Here is a 21,986-nt window from a genome sequence, read left to right on the forward strand (position 1 = left end):
ATCGCAGCTTCCTTGTCTGTGGAGGTTCCGACTTGAGAACACATGCTTCCTACAGCAGAATAGAAGTTGGTCATAGAGTTCTCCTTGAATTGCTCACACATGCCTCCTGCTGGCCAGTGAAGAAGAGCACTAGCAGACTGGAATCACTGGAGGTGTGTAACTCAGGGGGAAAAGCATAAAGCTAGATTTCACTACATCATAACTATACATTATTCAGAATTGGTACCTAATCCAATCTTGTGTATGGAAGCAACTTCTTCTTGTCACAATTTTTGGTGACATTTAATATTTGACTCTCCTGGCCAGCCTCCCACCTTGCACCCTCCATAAACTTGAGATCATCCAAAACTCTGCTGCCCGTATCCTAACTTGCACCAATCCTGTTCACCCATCACCCCTGTGCTCACTGACCTACATTGGCTTCCGGTCCAGCAACGCCTCCATTTTAAAATTCTCTTGTTTTTAAACCCCTCCAAGGCCTTGCCCCTCCCTATCTCTGTAACCTCCTCCAGCCCTACAACCCTCCGAGATCTCTGCACTCCTCCAATTCTGGCCTCTTGCGCATCCCTGATTTTCATCACTCCACCACTGGTGGCCGTGCCTTCAGCTGCCTAGGTCCTAAGCTCTGGAATTCCTTCCCTAAACCCCTCTACCTCTCTCTCCTCCTTTAAGATGCTCCTTAAAACCTACCGCTTCGACTAAGCTTTTGGTCACCTCTCCGAATATCTCCTTATGTGGCTCGGTGTAAAATGTTTTTGATAATCGCTCCTGTGAAGCACTTTGGGATGTTTTACTACGTTAAAGACGCTATATAAATGCAAGTTGTTGACGACAATGAAACTACCAATGTAAACATGAATAGAAATTCACTATGTAAACAGTTGCATGTAGTAGCAGGCTCTGCCCATTAGATGGTAGGGGCGTGTCGGCCAACACCCTCGCCACCTTGTATGTATAAAAAAAACTTTGCATTCATCAACTGACTATGGCCAATGCCATGGGCAATTTACTACTTTTATTTTAAAAACAGAATGCAGTTCCTTTTTGAAATCAGAAATACTGGGATTTTATTAAGGCTGTATTATTTGACATCACTTACCTTTGCACCACCAGCGAGTACCAAGTGCCGAGTTTTGCAAACGAACATTCCGCCATTTTCCACCAACTTCTTGCAGTGTAGAAACGCAAAGCCACGATACAAGTGTCTGATCTCACCCTCACGACCCTGACAATTAATAGTTTTTAAAAAAAAACACGTTTACACAAATTCAGTTAAATATTGTTTGCCTGCCCATTTCGGCAAAAGATACACAACATTTAAGTGCAGAAACTGGGCGATTACACGAATAGTGAGTGGGGAACAGAGAATTAGGACTTAGAATACAAAAAAAGATACAAAAAGGATAATCTGCAATAAAAGCATAAAATGCATAACAGGTCCATCAGCATTTAAGATAAAGGAAAAGACAGGTTAACAGTATCGTCAGAGACACCGTTAAAACTGGGAGAAAAGTCTCCACTCAAAATGTTAATCTTGTTTCAGATGTTCACGAATCGGCTGTGCTTTTCAGCATTTTCAGTTTTCGCTTTAGGAATCAGAATACTTTGCTTTACAGCAACTGACAACAAGTCAGAGAACACAATATATGCCAGTCCCTTCTTCAGATAAGCCTTTCGTTGCGGCAGTACAGTAGCACCCGACTTTGGAGCTCGAACACACTAAGCCAAAGAGGAAGTGGGCTCTTCACACAATTTTCTACTCGAGTTATCAGTCCCGCCCTGCCAGCAACTTCATCAATCAAAACCAGGTGCTCCGTCAAAGAGTTGGGCATCTGATGTCTAATCACCACCTCAGGCCACTTCTCATTTTTGCACAACTCTTAGGAACAAGCTAAACAGCGGCAATGCTAAAGACCTGCGAAAGCCTCCCTAGCCCATTCCCTTAGTCTGGTATGTGGTGCAGCGACATCACAAGGTAGATATGGATGGGGAAAGGCATTCCTCTCATCTGCCAAGAACGAACCTATAATCCCCCACTTCACCATCCATGAATCTTATACGATTCCAGGGTTTTTGCCGCCACTACTCCATCCAGAAGTCTATTCCTTGCATTGTCATTCTGTGTAAAGACAACCTTCCTGACATCAGTTCTAAAATTGCCTTTTGTTAGTTTGAACTTGTGCCCGTTGTTCTACTGTCATATTTTAATTTAATGTGCCCGATTTAATTTTTCTGTTATTACAGGAGGGGAAGAAGGGAATGGTTTTGTTTTAAATGAACATTTTATGTTCCATCAGCTTAATTCTCTATTTCAAATCATTATACTTATGGTCTTATTGAAAAAGCCAGCAGGGGAGCCTTACCGAGTGTGGACCATCAATGACTTTGACAATGTCTTTCACGTGAATATTGTTTTGCTCAGAGTCCAGGGCCACAGCGAAGCGATTGTCCTTCTTCCGGGTTATTGCTTGATGCCGTACAGTAATGACCTTCCCGTACATGTTAAGGATCTGCAAAAGACAAACTTTATATGACCAAAAAGCAGACCTACGCATGGAGGCAGAGGGCATGGCTGAGGTATTAAGTGAGTACTTTGCATCTGTCTTTACCAGGGAAGAAAATGCTGCCAAAGTCACAGTAAAAGGAGGTAGTTGAGATACTGGATGGGCTAAAAATTGATAAAGAGGAGGTACTAGAAAGGCTGGCTTTACTTAAAATAGATAAATCACCCTGCCCAGATGGGATGCATCCTAGATTGCTGAGGGAAGTAAGAGTGGAAATTGCTGGCCATAATCTTCCAATCCTCCTTCGATACAGGGTGGTGCCAGAGGACAGGAGAATTGCAAATGTTACACCCTTGTTCAAAAAAGGGTGAAAGGATAAACCCAGCAACTATAGGCCAGTCAGTTTAACCTCGGTAGTGGGAAAACTTATAGAAACAATAATCAGGGAAAAAATTAACAGTCACTTGGACAAGTGTGGATTAATTAAGGAAAGCCTGCTCGGATGTGTTAAAGGCAAATCGTGTTTAACTAACCTGATTTGAGTTTTTTGATGAAGTAACAGAGGGTTGATGAGGGCAATGAGGTTGATGTGGTGTATATGGACTTCCAAGAGGTGTTTGATAAAGTGCCACATAATAGGCTTGTCATCAAAGTTGAAGCCCATGGAATAAAAGGGGCAGTGGCAACATGGATATGAAATTGGCTAAGTGACAGGAAATAGAGAGCGGTGGTGAACGGTTGTTTTTCGGACTGGAGGGAGGTGTACAGTGCTTTTCCCCAGGGGTCGGTACTAGGACCACTGCTTTTCTTGATATATATTAATGACTCGGACTTGGATGTACAGGGCGTAATACTTGGAAGGGCACTGAACAGTGAGGAGGATAGTGATAGACTTCAAGAGGACATAGACAGGCTGTGGCACGGGGGGGACACGTGACAGACGAAATTTAATGCAGAGAAGTGCGAAGTGATACATTTTGGCAAGAACAACGAGGAGAGGCAATATAAACTAAATGGTACAATTCTAAAGGGGGTGCAGGAACAGAGTGTCCTGGGGGTATATGTGTACAAATCGCTGAAGGTGGCAGGGCTAGTTGAGAAAGCAGTTAAAACAGCATACGGGATCCTTTATAAATAGAGGCATAGAGTACAAAAGCAAGGAAGTTATGTTGAACCTTTATAAAACACTGGTTCGGCCACATCTGGAGTATTGTGTCCAACTCTGGGCACTGCACTTTATGAAGGATGTGAAGGCCTGAGAGAGGGTGCAGAAAAGGTTTAATAGAATGGTACCAGGGATGAGGGTCATCAGTTACGTGGATAGACTGGAAAAGCTGGGGTTGTTTTCTCCACTTTTCCAGCTTCCACCCTAACCACGTCAAAGAGGCCATCCCCTATGGACAGGCCCTGCAAATACACAGGGTCTGCTCAGACGAGGAGGAACGCGATGGACACCTACAGACGCTGAAAGACGCCCTAGTAAGAACGGGATATGATGCTCGACTCATCGATCGACAGTTCCGACGGGCCACAGCGAAAAATCGCGTAGACCTCCTCAGAAGACTAACACGGGACGCAACCAACAGAGTACCCTTCGTCGTCCAGTACTTCCCCGGAGCGGAGAAACTACGCCATGTTCTCCGCAGCCTTCAACATGTCATCAATGATGACGAACACCTCGCTATGGCCATCCCCACACCTCCACTACTCGCCTTTAAACAGCCACCCAACCTCAAACAAACCATCGTTCGCAGCAAATTACCCAGCCTTCAGGAGAACAGCGTCCACGACACCACACAACCCTGCCACGGTAACCTCTGCAAGACATGCCAGATCATCGACACAGATACCACCATCACACGAGAGGATACCACCCACCAGGTGCACGGTTCATACTCCTGTGACTCGGCCAACGTTGTCTACCTCATACGTTGCAGGAAAGGATGCCCCAGAGCATGGTACATTGGCAAGACCATGCAGACGCTGCGACAACGGATGAACGGACACCGCGCAACAATCGCCAAACAGGAGGGTTCTCTCCCTGTCGGGGAACACTTCAGCAGTCATGGACATTCAGCCACCGACCTTCGGGTAAACATACTCCAAGGCGGCCTTCGAGACACACGACAACGCAAAATCATCGAGCAGAAATTAATAGCCAAGTTCCGCACCCATGAGGACGGCCTCAACCGGGATCTTGGGTTCATGTCACACTACACGTAACCCCACCAGCGAACAAATGTTATCTGTTTTTAATATAACGGGTCATTGACTGTCTTCGTTCTGTCTGTCTCTCTTTTTTTTTTGGGGGGTTGCATATTCAGTGGCCTTTTAGATGACACCTTTCTGTCTGCTCACTGTGATTGCCTTGGCAACGGGCAGTAATCACCAGGCTTTGTTATGTGATCTTAAAATGCGAAGGATTCGAAATTGTCACTTCCACACCGCCTGAGGAAGGGGAAAGCCCCCGAAAGCTTGTGGGATTAAAAATAAAATCGTTGGACTATAACTTGGTGTTGTAAAATTGTTTACAATTGTTAACCCCAGTCCATCACCGGCATCTCCACATCATGTTTTCCTTAGAGCAGAGAAAGCTGAGAGGGGATTTGATAAAAGTATTTAAAATCATGAGGGGTCTAAGACAGAGTCGATAGAAAGAAACTGTTCCCATTGGCAGAAGGGTCGTGAACCAGAGAAAACAGATTTAAGTAATTGGCAAAAGAACCAACGGTTTTACTAATACTCCACGTATAGTAACAAATATCGTTGCATACATTCTTAAATCCAACATTTATTTGCCACTACAAAAAGAGTTCTAAATTTTAACAGCATAAATCGGATTATCACTCTAACAATTTGGACTAACAGTCAGTGTAATCGCGCATTGGAACAGCAACAGACAAATTCTTTCTCCCTCCTGTTCGTTGCTTCCCCATCTCTCAGCTGACACCTCCCACCACACCTGCCAACCGTTCCAACACAGCAAAAAGAAAGCACGTTTGTGTAGTTTTCAAATCCATACAAGTACCCAATCAATTACTTGTTAGAGCTAGTGACTTGGACAAAAGGGCAGCTCTACTCATCTGGCCGCATAAATTGGCTTCCTGAATCTCAATTAAAACCGTGTGTCAGCGTAAGCAAGGTGCGAATAAGAGCGCAGTTGAATGAAATTGGGAGGGGGTGAAAGTGGTGACTAGGTAAACAATAAGCTCATACTTCAGGGTGGTACAGCTGGTAAGCCTCTGGCATCTGGGACATGGGCTCGAATCCAAGGCAGACCGATTGCTGGCTGTTACATGAAATGAGGCTGCGCCATCTCAACCCAGTTCCCAGTGGACGTGGGTCTACAGCAATAAGTGCTCCTATTTGGCAATCTTGCTCAGAAATGCCATAGGGATGGTTCTTCCACAAAAATGGAAAATTCAAATTGGATGTTAGGGATGGCAAGGGCGCTCTTCTGATGTAGAGTTACGGCACAACTTTGTGCACAAACAACATTCATAGCTGGATGTCCCAGGTCTGAGCTAGGAATGTTTGGTGCTGGCATAGGCGGCAGGTACAAAAAGTATTAAAAAGTATTCCAGCCTCCAGCGCAAAATTCACTTTTTTTTTTAAAGCCAGTATTTCAAACTATTTAGAGATATTTTACTGCCATGAATATATTATGATGTGGAGATGCCAGTGATGGACTGGGGTGGACAAATGTAAGGAATCTTACAACACCAGGTTATAGTCCAACAAATTTATTTTAAAATCACAAGCTTTCGGAGATTATCTCCTTCGTCAGATGAATGAATGAAAAGGTTCTCAAATCGCATATCTTATACTATGTTGGGACAGCATCACACCAATCAAAAGGTGTCGTTGTTATTCAAACAGGCCAGTCACGGAGAACAGCACGTCCCAGTACACTAGATATACATTGTGTCTATTACACAGGCAGGCAGAAAGAAACTCAAAATGGCAGAGAGAGAGAGAGAGAGAGAGAATTTTTAAAAACATATAAATTTTTTCCCCCTTTTTTTATTGATTTGCGATTTGAGAACCTTTTCATTCATTCATCTGACGAAGGAGATAATCTCCGAAAGCTTGTGATTTTAAAATAAATTTGTTGGACTATAACCTGGTGTTGTAAGATTCCTTACATGAATATATTAAGTACAGTCCTGTGCATTAAAATTTCTACAGTTGTAAAATAAACATTGAATGCACTGCCTGTGTAAGTTACAACAAACTATTGCAAACAAAAAGTGAAATCTCCACTAAGTGATAATATTTTCAGATAATACAAGAGGCTGACTGCTTGCTTGAGTTCAGAACCAAATATCGTACCTGGAATGTCTCTCTCTCCAGCCGGACAATGACTCCCATAGTCTGTGGATCGAGTTGCACCAGTTCACCCCACTCATGCTGACCCCCTGCATCTACTCCAGAGGCAGTCTCCGAACACAGCTGCAAATCCCTTGGGAGCACTTTCAGCTGAAATACAGTGGGATCGGATTTATTAAAAGTAAGCCCCAAAATAATCAGCACCTTCAAAACTGCATCACCATGAAAGCTTCCTAACTGCGAAAGTTGTACATCAAATAACAGAATAAAATAAAACAGCGCAAAGAGTTAGTTGACCGTAACCAGGTCAACCAGGAGGCACCACAAATGGCTGCAGTACCCCTCGCTAGGGAAGGGAAATTAAAATAAAAATCAGACAGGATTCCTGCTCTGACGGCTATCTGGTGACCCCTGCTGGAAAGTATGAGATATGGACAGGGCCAGCCTTGGCTGCAATGCCATTCGCAGGCATTCACTGCTTAAGAGTGTGGTCACTTGGGCAGAATACCATGGGGTGGCTGTCAGCTCATGTAACGGGATCCCAGCAACAGTTGGCAACTCCAGGAAAGAGAGGGGGAGAAAGTTGCAACCAAAAAAAAAGGCTTCCCATCTAGATGAAGCCTTCTCTGTATTACCACAATAAAAGGCACAAAGAAATACAGGGTATGGAAGTTCTCAATCACAGTTTGCTTGACAAACCTGCAGTAATGACGGTCAGTCAGTGAACACTGCCTTGAGGCTCACTGTCAGCATCTGCAGGAAGACCCAGAGCCAATACAAAACTAGATCAATTCCGAGTGCAATTAGAGTCATAGAATAGTATGATACAGCACAGGAGGCCACTCGGCCCATTGTGCCTGTGCCAGCTCTTTGTAAGAGCTACTAAATTAGTCCCACTCCCCTGCTCTTTCCCCGTAGACCTACAATTTTTTTCCCCTTCAAGTATTTATCCAATTCCCTTTTGAAAGTTGCTATTGAATCTGCTTCCACCGTCCTCTCAGATCATTCCAGGTCATAACAACCCACTATGCAAACATTTTTCCCTCATGTCATCTCTAGTTCTTTTGCCAATTACCGTAAATCTGTATCCTCTGGTTACCAACCCTTCTGCCACTGGAAACAGTTTCTCCTGATTTACTCTATCAAAACCATTCATGATTTTGAATCTCTGCTCTAAGGATAATAACCCCAGCTTCTCCAGTCTCTCCACGTAACTGAAGTTTCTCATTCCTGGTACCATTCTAGTAAATCTTCTCTTCACCCTCTCTAAGGCCTTGACACCCTTCCTAAAGTGCAGTGCCCAGAATTGGACACAGTACTTCAGCTGAGGCCTAACCATTGTTTTATAAAAGTTTAGCACTACTTCCTTGCTTGTGTACTCTATACCTCTATTTATAAAGCCAAGGATACTGTATGCTTTTTTTAAAAAAAAGAACAGCCTTCTCAACTTGTCCTGCTACCTTCAAAGATGTGTACATACATTTTGTTCCAGCACCCCGTTTCAAATTGTACCATTTCGCTTATATTGCCTCTCCTCATTCTTCCTACCAAAATATATATCTTCACATTTCTCTGCGTTAAATTTCATCTGCTATGTGTCTGCCCATTTCACCAGTCTGTCTATGTCCTCCTGAAGTCTATCACTATCCTCCTCATTGTTCACATTTCCGAGTTTCGTGTCATCTGCTAACTTTGAAATTATGCCCTGTATACCCAAGTCCAGGTCATTAATATATATCAAAAAGAGCAGTGGTCCAGGGTGCGGTAGCATAGTGGTTATATTATTGGACTAGTAATCCAGAGGCCTGGACTAATAATCTGGAGACATGAGTTCAAATGGGGAATTTAAATTCAGTTAATTAAATAAAATCTGGAATAAAAAGCTAGTATCAGTAATGGTGACCATGAAACTACCGGATTGTCAAAAAAACCCATCTGGTTCACTAATGTCCTTTAGGGAAGGAAACCTGCCGTCCTCCCCCGGTTTGGGCCTATATGTGACTCCAGATCCACAGCAATTGGTTGATTCTTAACTGCCCTCTGAAATGGCCTAGCAAGCCACTCAGTTACACAATTCTGCAACAAGTCGTAAGAAGAATAAAACCAGACGAACCACCCGGCATCAGACCACTAGGCACCGGACATGACAAAGGCAAACCAAGCCCAGTCGACCCTGCAAAGTCCACCTCTCTAACATCTGGGGACTTGTGCCAAAATTGGGAGAGCTGTCCCACAGACTGGTCAAGCAACAGCCTAACATAGCCGTACTCACAGAATCATACCTTTCAGCCAATGTCCCAGACTCTTCCATCACCATTCCTGGGTATGTCCTGTCCCGCCTGCAGGACAGACCCACCAGAGGTGGCGGTACAGTGATATACAGTCAGGAGGGAGTGGCCCTGGGAGGTCTCAACATTGACTCCGGACCCCATGAAATCTCATGGCATCAGGTCAAACATGGGCAAGGAAACCCCCTGTTGATTACCGCCCTCCCTCAGCTGATGAATCAGTCCTCCTCCATGTTCAGCACCACTTGGAGGAAGCACTGAGGGTAGCAAGGGCACAGAATGTACTCTGGGTGGGGGACTTCAATGTCCATCACTAAAAGCGACTCGGTAGCACCACTACTGACCGAGCCCTGAAGGACATAGCTGCCAGAATGGGCCTGTCGCAGGTGGTGAGAGAACCAACACAAGGGAAAAACCTACTGACTTTGTCCTCACCAATCTACCTGTCGCAGATGCATCTGTCCATGACAGTATTGGTAGGAGACAAAGTGTGGAGACTTGCAGCAGAATTGTATTCCACCACAATCTGTAACCTCATGGCCCGGCATATTCCTCACTCAACTATTACCGACAAACCAGGGGATCAACCCTGGTTCAATGAGGACAGTAGAAGAGCATGCCAGGAGCAGCACCAGGCGTACCTAAAAATGAGGTGCCAACCTGGTGAAGCTACATCACAGGACTGCATGCATGCTAAACAGCGGAAGCAGCATGTTATAGACAGAGCTAAGCGATTCCACAACCAAATCAGATCAAAGCTCTGCAGCCCTGCCACATCCAGTCGTGAACGGTGGTGGGCAGTTAAACAACTCAAAGGAAGAGGAGGCTCCATGAACATCCCCATCCTCAATGATGGCGGAGTCCAGCACGTGAATGCAAAAGACAAGGTTGAAGCGTTTGCGACCAGCTTCAGCCAGAACTGCCGGGTGGACGATCCATCTCGGCCTCCTCCCGATATCCCCACCATCTACAAGGCACATGTCAGGAGTGTGATGGAATGCTCTCCACTTGCTGGATGAGTGCAGCTCCAACAACACTCAAGAAGCTCGACACCATCCAAGACAAAGCTGCCCATTGATTGGCATCCCATCCGCCACCTTAAACATTCACTCCCTTCACCACCGGCACACTGGCTGCAGTGTGTACCATCTACAAGATGCACCGCAGCAACTCGCCAAGGCTTCTTCGACAGCACCTCCCAAACCTGCGACCTCTACCACCTAGAAGGACAAGGGCACCAGCCGCATGAGAACACCACCGCCTGCATGTTCCCCTCCAAGTCACACACCACCCTGACTTGGAAATATATCGCCGTTTCTTCATCGTCGCTGGGCCAAAATCCTGGAACTCCCTACCTAACAGCACTGTGGGAGAACCTTCACCACACGGACTGCAGCGGTTCAAGAAGGCGGCTCACCACCACCTTCTCAAGGAGCTATTAGGGATGGGCAATAAATGCTGGCCTTGCCAGCGACGCCCACATACCATGAATTAATACATTAAAAAAAATACCGGCCCCCGGGAAACACCACTGTATATATCTCCCCCAAGTCTGAAAAATGAATTTTCCCAAAAATGTTTATGTTAACACAAGTGGAACGAGTTCAAGGCAGCAATCAGAGATGAACATAAGATCAATCAATGAGGAGATAAAGTCATTTTGGTCCCTCGAAGCTCATCCCTACAGTGTTTTAATGTTCCCAATTCAGCACCCAACTTTGAATGACCCAAACACTTTTTCTCTACTATCCCAAACCCTGCGAGAGTTTCCAAACATTTATCACCCTTTCATTTAGGAAATTCTTCCTGAAAACGGTTTTCAATTTACTTTTCATTATTTAAATTGACCTTATTCCCTCTGGTCCCACTTACCTACTTCAATGTGATATTCTTTAAATTCAAATGGTTACTATAAACTTTTAGACAATTACCTGAATTCCAAGATTTTACATCACCTTTGAAATCAATCCCAAGTATCCATTATTCCTCTCAATTCCCCACGCCCCCACCCTCCCCTTACAATGCAAATAGAGTCCCAGGCTGTATTGCCCAGACCATTCATTGCAAATTAGGACCACAGTAATAGGGTTCTATAATGCTTTGGTAGGACCTCGTTTGAAGCAGTGTGTTCAGTTTTGATTCCCCCCAACCTCAGGGAGAGTACTTTGCCTCTAGTGAAGGTGCAGACAGGGTCACCCAGCCCAGCATCCAAATCCATGCTGAACTCCCCAAATATCTTGAAATCCACGTCCTTACCTGGTAGATTATTCCAAACATTTATCATTCTTCAAGTAAAGAGATTTTTCTACGATCTGTTTTAAATTTATTTTTCACTAATATTATTTTATGTCTTTTCTTTTACTGATCTGACTGACCTTAACGTAATATTCCAGGTCCAAATCATCTACGCTATTTAATCTCGATATAACCCAGTGAGGTCTCTCCTTAACCTTCAACTCTCTGGACTGTGGTTTGAAATCACAATAATCTGACTATATAAACTAGATGATTGCTGATATCAGCTCTTTAAATAATTAGGATAAACACAAATCTGAAATACAAACCTTTCTACCCATTATATTTTACTTTTTATATCCTTACAGCTCCTCATTCCCACAAGCCATAATCAGCCAGGAAGGACAGTGATTTCATGCTAACGGCTTCAGTCAAAGCTCAGGTACTGTCCCCTTCCCTTTCAAATCTGCTGTCATCACCACCCTCTTCAAAAAAAACACTCTTGACCCCTCTATCCTTGCAAACACCGCCCCATCTCCAACCTCCAAAATCCTTGAGCATGTTGTTGCCTCCCAAATCTGTGTACATTTTTCCCACATCATGCTTGAACCTTTCCAATCAAGTTTCTGTCCCTGACACAGCACTGAAACGACCCAAATCAAAGTCATAAACAACACTATCCTTCCTCATCCTCCCTGCAACTGTTGACACGGTTGACTGTACCATCCTCCTCCAATACCTCTCCTCCATTGCCTGGTTGAGTGGGACTGCCCTCACCTGTTCCACTCTTACCTATCCAGTCTTGGCCAGAGAATCTGCTGCAATGGCTTCTCTTCCCGCCCCATTACCTCCGGAGTCCCTCAAGGATCTATCCTTGGCTCCCTCCTATTTCTCATGTACACACCGTCACTCGCAACATCATCCGAAAACACGTCAGATTCCACATGTACGATGACGGCACCCAGTTCTACCTCACCATCCCCTTTCTCGATCCCTCCACCACCTTTACGTTCAACATCCAGTCCTGGGTGAGCTGCAATTTACTCCAATTAAACATTGGGAAGACCAAAGCCATTGTCTTTGACTCCAGCCACAAACTCCATTCCCTCGCCACTGATTCCATCCCCCTCCCTGGCTAGTTTCTCAGGTAGAACTAGATTGTTTGCAACCTCGCGCCCTTATAGCCCTCAGCTGAGCTTCCGACCCCATAGCCTCTCCATCACAAAGTCTATCTACATCCACGTCCATAACATCGCCCATCTCCGCCCCGCCTCAGCTCATCTGCTGCTGAAACCCTCATTCATCCTGTTGTTACTTTCAGAATCGACTATTCCACCCTGCATAAACTTCAGATCATCCAAAACTCTGCTGCCCATATTCTAACCTGCACCAAGTCCCGCTCACCCATCAGCCCTGTGCTCGCTGACGTACATTAGCTCCGCCTCCACCAATGTTTAAATTTTAAAATTTTCAACCTAGTGTGCAATTCCTGCCATGGCCTCGCCCCCCTCCCCATCTTTGTAATCTCCTCCAGCCCTACAACCCTCCAAAAATACTGCGTTCCTCCACCTCTGGCCTCTTATGCATCCCCAATTCCCTTCGCCCCACCATCAGTGGCCATGCCTTCATTATCTAGAGCTCTGGAACTCACTCCCTAAACCTCTCCATATCTCCACCTCTCTTTCCTTGTTTAAAGCTTTTAGTCACCTGTCCTAATGTTTCCTTCTTTGACTTGGTGTTAATTTTCTTATTATGCTCCTGTGACGCGCCTTGGGACATTTTCCTACATTAAAGGCGCTATATAAATGGAAGTTGTTGTTGCCCTAAACTCATAAATGGACAGCCCTCTTACCACCATTACTTCAAAGTACGAGTGTAATTTTAGAATATGTCGTTTTCAAAACATTACCTCATGCATTGTCAGGTCCGAAAAAAGAATGACAAAGTTTTCCTCCACTCGCACAATCAGTCCTGTATCTCCCTCGTAACGTCCGGCTATGACCTTCACGTGGTCTCCCATTTTGAAGTACTTGCGCAATTCATGGCCTGGAAACTCTAAAGGATCCTGCAAGTAAACAAATGTTAAACTGGATCACTTCCATCACAGTGAATCCCATGTGCATGTTCCAATACCTGGACTGTTCCAGACTGAGTCGATGGTCTGATTATAAATATTTTCAACAACAATAGATGCATCTGAGGTTAAACAAAGCTGCCATTTACTTATTGTTTGCTCCCCTCAATATTCTCCCCTGCCCAGGGCTTTGGCTCCCAGATAATTTGCTTATAGTTTCCTACATTACAACAGTGACTACACTTCAAAAAAAAATCTACTTCATTGGCTATAAAGTGCTTTGGGGTGTGCTTGGGTCATGAAAGGCACTATATAAATGAGAGAGTCTTTTTTCTTTCTAAGATACCACTCAATGGGCACCCTCCAGTACCTCACCGAAGTGACTAGGATTCACGTATGAATCTCGACAGTGAATGTCAGCAGCTTTTTGAACTAAAATGGGCATCACAGCTGAGCCCAAATCTGACCTCACCCAATGTCGGCACAGTCACACTCCCAGCAGGAGTTGATGGACAGTGATCAGCAGGTCCACTCTAACCCATCAGTTTGACTTGGTTTGCTAACCAACAGTTGATTACATCTCCAAAGGAGTGGACTTTCCCCCTCAGATTTGCAAATGATAAGAACATAGTCTATTTCATTACTGGTTTTAACTGATGTGGAGTTTAGACCAGACATTTTCTTAGGCAGGCAAGCTCAGTTTAAATAGGCTTCGGTTGCTATATCAAGTGAACAGACACTAGATGGACACAGCCAGAATCAAGTGCTTTACAAAAAGTCACTGCTTGTTGACCTGTAGAGATGAACTGATCATGAGTGATTCTCAAACCGTATTCCTCAGTACCTTCAGATCCTCGTGTTTGGGCAGAATTGTGATCTTGTTGCCCTCAACACTCAAAACTTTACCCTGCAGGTTTATCAATTCACCCTCGCAAACTTCCACATTATCCCCGGGTTGTAAGTTGTGTTCTCTTTCTTTGCCTGAAAAAAGCCAAAATATTCCACTTAAGATTCAATCAAGACGCAGGAAAAGTTCGGCAACAGAGATGAGCAGTCAGCCCATCAAAGCTCAACGCTTCTAATGCCCCAATTCTTCCATTACAGCATCCAATTCCATTCTGAACATCCCTAAGGCATTTGGCTCCAATAACCTGACTGGCTGATTATTCCAAACATTTCTAATTTACTTTTCACTAATTTGAACTGGTCCTACTTTTCTGTAATATTTTTGGTTTACCTCATCGGATCTATTTTACATGTAACTGAACGGGGGTCTTTCCTTAGCCATGGTCTTTCCAGCTTAAGCAAATTTTTTTTCCATGATCATCCCATCATGGGAGTGGGACTAGCTGGATTGCTCTTGCATAGAGCCGGCATGGACTCGATGGGCCAAATGGCCTCCTTCCGTGCTGTAATCTTTCTATGATTCTATCCCCTTGAATCGGTCTTGTTGCTCTTCTCTATGACCACGTCACTGCATGTTTATATTTTTTGTGGCATGTTGACCAGAATTGAACACAACACTCCGAAGTGTGGCTGACCAGAACATGCTACAACAACTGCTACAACAACTTGCATTTATATAGCACCTTTAAAAGTAGTAAAACGTTCCAAGGCACTTCACAGGAGCGTTATCAGACAAAATATGACACCAAGCCACATGAGATGTTATGACAGGTGACCTGGTCAAAGTGGTAGGTTTTAAGGGGCGCTTTAAAAGGAGAAAAGAGAGGTAGAAAGGCGGAGAGGTTTAGGAAGAGAATTCCAGAGCTTAGGGCCCAGGCAGCTGAAGGCACGGCCTCCAAAGGTGGAGCGATTAAAATCGGCGTGCAGGAGGCAAGAATTGGAGGAGTGCAGAGATCTCAGAGGATTGTAGGGCTGGAGGAGGTTACAGAGGTGGGGAGGGGCGAGGCCATGGAAGGATTTTAAAACAATGAGGAGAATTTTAAAATCGAGGCGTTCCCAGACCGGGAGATAATGTAGGTCAGTGATCATAGGGGTGATGGGTGAACGGGACTTGGTGCGAGCTAGGATGCGGGAAGAGTTTTGAATGAGCTCAAGTTTATGGAGGGTGGAAGATGGGAGGCCGGCCAGGACAGCGTTGGAATGGTCAAGTCTAGAGTAACAAAGGCATGGATGAGGGTTTCAGCAGCAGATGGGTGGGGTTGAGACAAATGATGTTACAGAGGAGGAAGTAGGCAGTCTTGGTAATGTGGTCAAAAGCTCATCTCAGGATCAAATAGGACGCCAGGGTTGCGAACGGTCTGAGTCAGCCTCAGACAGTGGCCAGGTAGAGGGATAGAGGGAACGAAGACGATGGCTTTGGTCTTCCCAATATTTAGTGAGGACATTTATGCTTATCCGGTACTGGATGCGGGACAAGCAGTATGACAAATCAGAGACACTGGAGGGGTCGAGAGAGGTGTTGGTGAGGTAGAGCTGGATGTCGTCAGCGTACACGTGGAACCTGACGTCATGTTTTCGGATGATGTCGCTGAGGGGCAGCATGGATCCTTGGGGACTCCAGAGGTAACAGTGTGGGAGCGGGAAGAGAAGCTATTGCAGATGATTATAGAGTCTTAGCATAACCACTGAAGACCTTGGAGGCTAACTTTTTCAGGTTACATTTGTAGGCTACGTTATTAGACGGTCATTACTCCTTTTAGCACTAAACACTCAGCACCCAAGGTACTGCTTCAAAATGAAGGCTGAATGTATCAATTACATTGAGCAACACATCAAAAATAATGGGGCATGTAAAAAGTGTAGACATACGACACTTCTATACACAACTAATATCCCCCCCACGCCCATCCGATTTCCTCCCCATTCTCTTCAAGGCTTAAGTTGGCAGTATATTTCATTGGGCACCAAGTGCCCTCAAGTATTTTGCCCAAGTGGCCATTCTTCATACGTTTTGGTGAATGTCCTCAGGCTATGTGACTACCAGCCACATTGTTACTTTGCCAAGTCCAGTTTTGTTCCCACACTCACCAGCAAGGGTCAGTGCCTTCACAATCAGGAGAAGGAACTCTGCCGATGTTCCCTTCCCTAACCCAAGAGCACCAAGGCTAACAGTAGCATACATTTTACACCCTCAGATGAGGTCAGCTAAATCAGGAATGGGACAATGGACCCGCTGATGATCATTTTGAGGCAATGAAAACACTAATATGCATATCGAAAGCAAAGCCCTTCATCGAGCAGCACTGCATTTTCTCTCTTGGAAACAAAGCACGTACCTGTTGATTCGGTCACAACCTCCAGATCAATGCCTTCTGGCTGGTCCTCATACTTTTCTAGCTCAGAAAGTGTCGGCTTGACTCCTTCAGTAATCTGTAACACACAAATAGTCACTCCAGTTATTACAAAAAATATGCACTGTAGGAAAAATTAAGACAAGAGGCTCACGATGCCCTGATGCATTATTGCGCAGTGTACGGAGTAGTGGGCCACAGGGCTTTGCCTGTGAGCCGCCACATGCTGGGTTCTAATCTGAACCAGAATGCCACAGGGAAGCAAAGTGCTTTCTCTACAGTAAAAATCAACAGGAAGGGTTATCCACCAGCTCTCACAAACATCCCTGCAGCTGAATCAGAAAGGGACTGGTGAAAGCCTCCGGGCACATCAACCAACCACTTGGCCATGAAAAAGAGCAAATCGCACCATGACAAAACTGTTTGAGAAGTTTTATTTGGCAGGTAAAATTTAGCCTAATTCTTAATATTGGCAGGTTTTGGGGAGGGGTGGGGAAGGAAAGGGGAGAGAGAGAATAAATTTAGTCAATTAAATCAGAGGTGCAGCATTTTACTAACTAACGATAGCTTAAATTCTAAACACCATCCGATTTTCAAAGGGGACCTGCCAGGCAGGCAGAATGAAGATTATGAAACTCAAAGCCAAGTCCAATGCCTGCAGGCGTTCAAACTTATCAGATATATGAGGTTTACTTTGCGAGCGCACGAACTGTTAGATGGTGGGGTGGGGGGGGGGGGGGGGGGGGGGGGAAGGAAAGGTTCCATTCAGCTTACCATACATTGCAACAGGACAGCACCAACATCCATTAAGGTTGGAGATAAACTGCATTCAGTGCTCTCAGTTATACTGCTATTTTTGCATCAGTGCAGAAGTGGCAGAATAACTGCAACCTAAATTGTTCATCCACTTGAAATGTGCTGAACAAGTCACCACAACGATCAAGAGGCTAAGTTTGGATAATGTGCTTTAAAAACAAAATTTCAAGCTACAGTAGCATAAAAAAGATTGTGTAGGAGATATCACTTACAACTGCAGACATAGCAAAACTTTTGAACAAGAATCCTTTTCTGCTGTAGCGATTGCCCTCAAATATGAGAAAATCTCCATCTGTGGTAACGTCACCACCCAGTGATCTGTACAATTATAGAAACATTTCAATTCAAACAAATTAATAGAATGAAAGCCCAATGTAAAATTCAGTGAAGTTGATAAAATTCCAGGGTCACTGGAGGCAGTGCAGCAAAATCGAATAATGTGCAATTTCATTATGGTCCTAACAACCACCTTATTCTTTGGATCAGATAATAGGTTGCCCATAGATCCCTAAAAGGTGGGTATGTCTGAGGAAGTTCATCATTGACTAATTCTCATAATATCCATTTTGGAGTTGGGAAATATTTCTACCTAGACATGGAGAACCATCATATGATATTTGTAATGTTATAGAACTAGTATTATACAAGTATAGAGCTATAATTAAACTTCTAAAACTTTTTTTTAAAGTTACGTGGTTGGACCAGTTCATTTTGGTAGTCTTCAAAATTGTCTATGTTGGTTGATGCCCCCCATACAAATAGTGACACACCCCAGGAGATCCCAGTCTTAACTACCAACGTAAAGAAAACAGTGCTGTCATTGCAGAAAGTGTTAGTGTATAGCAACAGAAATGTACTAGTAAGCCAATGAATACAGAAATCTGGAGAAACAGTCAGAAATCTGAGACCACTTGGACACCCTGGTATCCCCCAAATTGGTCTCGGGGACCCAGTGTGACAATCCATGGTTTACTCAGACCACCAACGTGCAGTCCTTCTGCACATCTCCTGAATTCAATACTCAGCCTTCAGAACACAAATATCTATGTCACTTTAACGCAGATGCAGTTTAAGTCATACCTGATTTTTTCTGCATCAAACAGTCGCTGAAGTGGCCTCTTGAATCTCTTCCTTTTAGCAAACCAGTCTTTCTGTGGGTTGAAATTTCATTACTTTTTAAAAATTGACTTATTCAATAGACTGTTAAATCGTGTTACATTAAAATCATTAACTCTACCTTAAAATAGAATACCAAATAAACATCAGTAAGTAGTAAGTCTACAGTGACAAGTACCCACATGGGACCAAGGAAGGTCCATGCAGGAAACAATCTCATCTTCAATGCAATTTCCCTATTTTGTAATTGCTTTGTTGAGATAGTGCCAAACATAGGTGGAAATTTTTATAATAACAATGACAGAAAGTGCATGTCAGAGTACTTGGATATAGCCTCAGTCCAACATCGACAGGGAATATCAACGAGTATCTGGAAGATGGGCTCTTACCAAACTCATTCGAGCTTTGATGCGCTCATAATCAATTCTTGGGATCAGTTTCAGAGAAATGGTGTTCTGGCTTGGCTCAACATAGTCCACCTGCAAAAAAACAAGTAATAAGTTTTTGAAGGTCATTTTAGGTGAGGCAGGGTGCTGTGAAAAGATAAGCATCAACATTTATGTTTTCAGCCTTTTAAGAAATATTTTAATTAACTTTTAAGGCAACTAAAGAAACGTCAGATTTTTAATTGTTTGGCACATTAATTTCTGACTTGCGGAAAGCATCAATTATGGATAATTACTTTTACAATATGCACCATTACTGAACAATCATCACATCCTATACATAACTGGCCCAAGTTCAAAGGCAGTGCAATGCTAACACTGGTCAACCACAGGTGGTCGGAGCTAGAAATGAGAAATCAATCCATTTGCCTGGCAAAAAAAATAGCCCTTGCATTTCCTTTTTAAAAAGCTGTTCTCAAAAACTTTCAAAAATCAAAATATAGTTTGGACCCATACAAATGAGAATAAATAACACCACTTATGAAATGTTGACACATATATTGAATCCATGCTTAAGAGTCTCCAAACCAAACTATTGAGAAAGCCACAAGGCTACAGTATGGAGATTAAATTTATTATTGGGATGTGGGCGACATATTGCCTATCCCTAGTTGCCCTTAGAGCCTTAAGAATCAACCACATAAGACAGAAGTCACATGTAGGCTGTACGAGGTAAAAGAACAGGTTTCCTTCCCTGAAAGACAACAGTGAACCAGTTGGGTTCTTATAACAATCCGACAGCTTTCAAGGCCATTTGTTCTGGTGTCAGCTCACAAATTACCAGATTATCAATTTCACGAATTGCCATGGTTTGATTTGAACTCTCTACCTCTGGGTTGCTAGTCCAGTATAACCACTATACTACCATAAACAAGGTTATCTCTTGACCCACAAAGGCACAACACACTTAGCTAGCCCACAGAACTTACACACAAATTGGCAAAAGCCAAAATTTAGAGTGCCCCCACAACCCCAAAAAGGTACTAAAATAGAATCATAAAACGGTTACAGCACAGAAGGAGGCCATTCGGCCCGTCGAGCCCAATTTTGTCAGTTATCTTAAATCTGTGTCCTCTGGTTCTCAACCGTTCTGCCAATGGGAACAGTTTCTCTCTATATACTCTGTCTAGACCCTTCATGATTTTGAACACCTCTATCAAATCTCCTCTCAACATTCTCTGCTCCAAGGAGAACCACCCCAGCTTCTCCAGTCTATCCACGTAACTGAAGTCCCTCATCCCTCGAACCATTCTAGTAAAGTTTAACTTAAACTTAAGTTAAACTGAAGTTTAATCAGCTAAAACCATGCAACTGCCAGCACAGATCACCGGTATGCGTCCCACTTCTATCCAAGTGAGACCACGTTACCCATTAGTCCATTGGCTTTCCAGAGTCATGAGAAGCCAAGTGGGAAGAATCACTGCCAAGTGCCAGATCTACTCCTCCCGATTGCATTAATATACCAGGGTGGCTGATTAATCTTTAACAGTACTCTGGAATAATGCAGACTTGCCTGCCTCATGTGACTTTAATCTACATGTGGACTGGCCAAACCAAACTAGCAATAATACTGTGGAGGATGAATTCCTGGAGTGGTAACGAGATGGTTTTTTCGACCAGTACGTTGAGGAGCCAACTAGGGAACAGGCTATCCTAGATTGGGTATTTTGCAATGAGAAGGGGTTAATTAATAATCTTGTTGGGCAGGGTCCTTTTGGGAAGAGTGACCATAACATGATGGTCATGTTATGGTCACTCTTCCCAAAAAATCTTCATTGAAATGGAAAGTGAAGTAGTCCAATCCAAAACTCGGGTTCTAAATCTAAACAAAGGAAACTACGAAGGTATGAGGAGTGTGTTGGCTATGATAGACTGGGAAGCTTCATTAAAAGGCATGACGGTGGATAGGCAATGGCTAACATTTAAGGAACAAATGCATGAATTGCAACAGTTATACATTCCTTTCTGGCGCAAAAACACAAAAGGAAAAGCGGCCTAACTATGACTAAGAAAAAAAGTTAAGGAACGTTTTTGAGGATATAACTGGTAGAACAGATAAGGGAGAACCAGTGGATGTGGTGTATTTGGATTTTCAGAAGGCCTTTGATAAAGTCCCACATAAGAGGTTAGTGTGCAAAATTAAAGCACATGGGATTGGGGGTAATATACCGGCATGGATTGAAAATTGGTTAACAGAGAGTAGGAATAAATGGGTCTTTTTCGGGGTGGCAGGCGGTGACTAGTGGAGTACAGCAGGGATCAGTGCTTGGGCCCCAGCTATTCACAATATATATCAATGGTTTGGATGAGGGAACCAAGTGTAATATTTCCAACGACACAAAACTGGGTGGGATTGTGACATGTGAGGAGGATGCAAAGAGGATTCAAGGCGATTTAGACAAGTTGAGTGAGTGGGCAAATACATGGCAGATGCAGTAGAACGTGGATAAATGTGAAGTTATCCACTTTGGAAGGAAAAACAGAAAGGCAGAGTATTATTTAAATGGTGATAGATTGGGAAATGTTGATGTACAAAAGGGACCTGGGTGTCCTTGTACACCAGTCACTGAAAGCAAACATGCAGGTGCAGCAAGCAGTTAGAAATGCAAATGGTATGTTGGCCATCATTGCAAGAGGGTTTGAGTACAGGAGCAAGGATGTCTTACTGCAGTTATACAGGGCCTTGGTGAGACCACACCTGGAGTATTGTGTGCAGTTTTGGTCTCCTTACCCAAGAAAAAATATACTTGCCATAGAGGGAGTGCAGCGAAGGTTCACCAGACTGATCCCTGGGATAGCAGGACGGTCATATGAGGAGAGATTGGGTCCACTAGGCCTGTATTCACTAGAGTTTAGAAAAATGAGAGGTGATCTCATTGAAACGTAGAAAATTCTGATAGGGCTAGACAGACTGGATGCAG

At 43.9% G+C, this 21,986-nt stretch overlaps 1 protein-coding gene across 1 annotated transcript in view; it reads right to left on the bottom strand.

The window, feature by feature from the left end:
* The window catches only part of supt5h (SPT5 homolog, DSIF elongation factor subunit), a 91,832-nt gene that overhangs the window by 20,903 nt on the left and 48,943 nt on the right, over nt 1-21,986 (bottom strand). Inside the window, exons 11-19 of the mRNA XM_067975145.1 lie at nt 19,009-19,098; nt 18,584-18,654; nt 17,716-17,821; nt 16,673-16,766; nt 14,275-14,411; nt 13,266-13,421; nt 6,837-6,983; nt 2,364-2,510; nt 1,100-1,225 (exon numbers count right to left, since the gene is read on the bottom strand). Coding sequence (XP_067831246.1) covers nt 1,100-1,225; nt 2,364-2,510; nt 6,837-6,983; nt 13,266-13,421; nt 14,275-14,411; nt 16,673-16,766; nt 17,716-17,821; nt 18,584-18,654; nt 19,009-19,098 — 1,074 coding nt within the window. The remainder of the gene's footprint in view (nt 1-1,099; nt 1,226-2,363; nt 2,511-6,836; nt 6,984-13,265; nt 13,422-14,274; nt 14,412-16,672; nt 16,767-17,715; nt 17,822-18,583; nt 18,655-19,008; nt 19,099-21,986) is intronic.

Source organism: Heptranchias perlo, chromosome 41 (assembly GCF_035084215.1).
Source record: "Heptranchias perlo isolate sHepPer1 chromosome 41, sHepPer1.hap1, whole genome shotgun sequence".
Classification (NCBI taxonomy): domain Eukaryota; kingdom Metazoa; phylum Chordata; class Chondrichthyes; order Hexanchiformes; family Hexanchidae; genus Heptranchias; species Heptranchias perlo.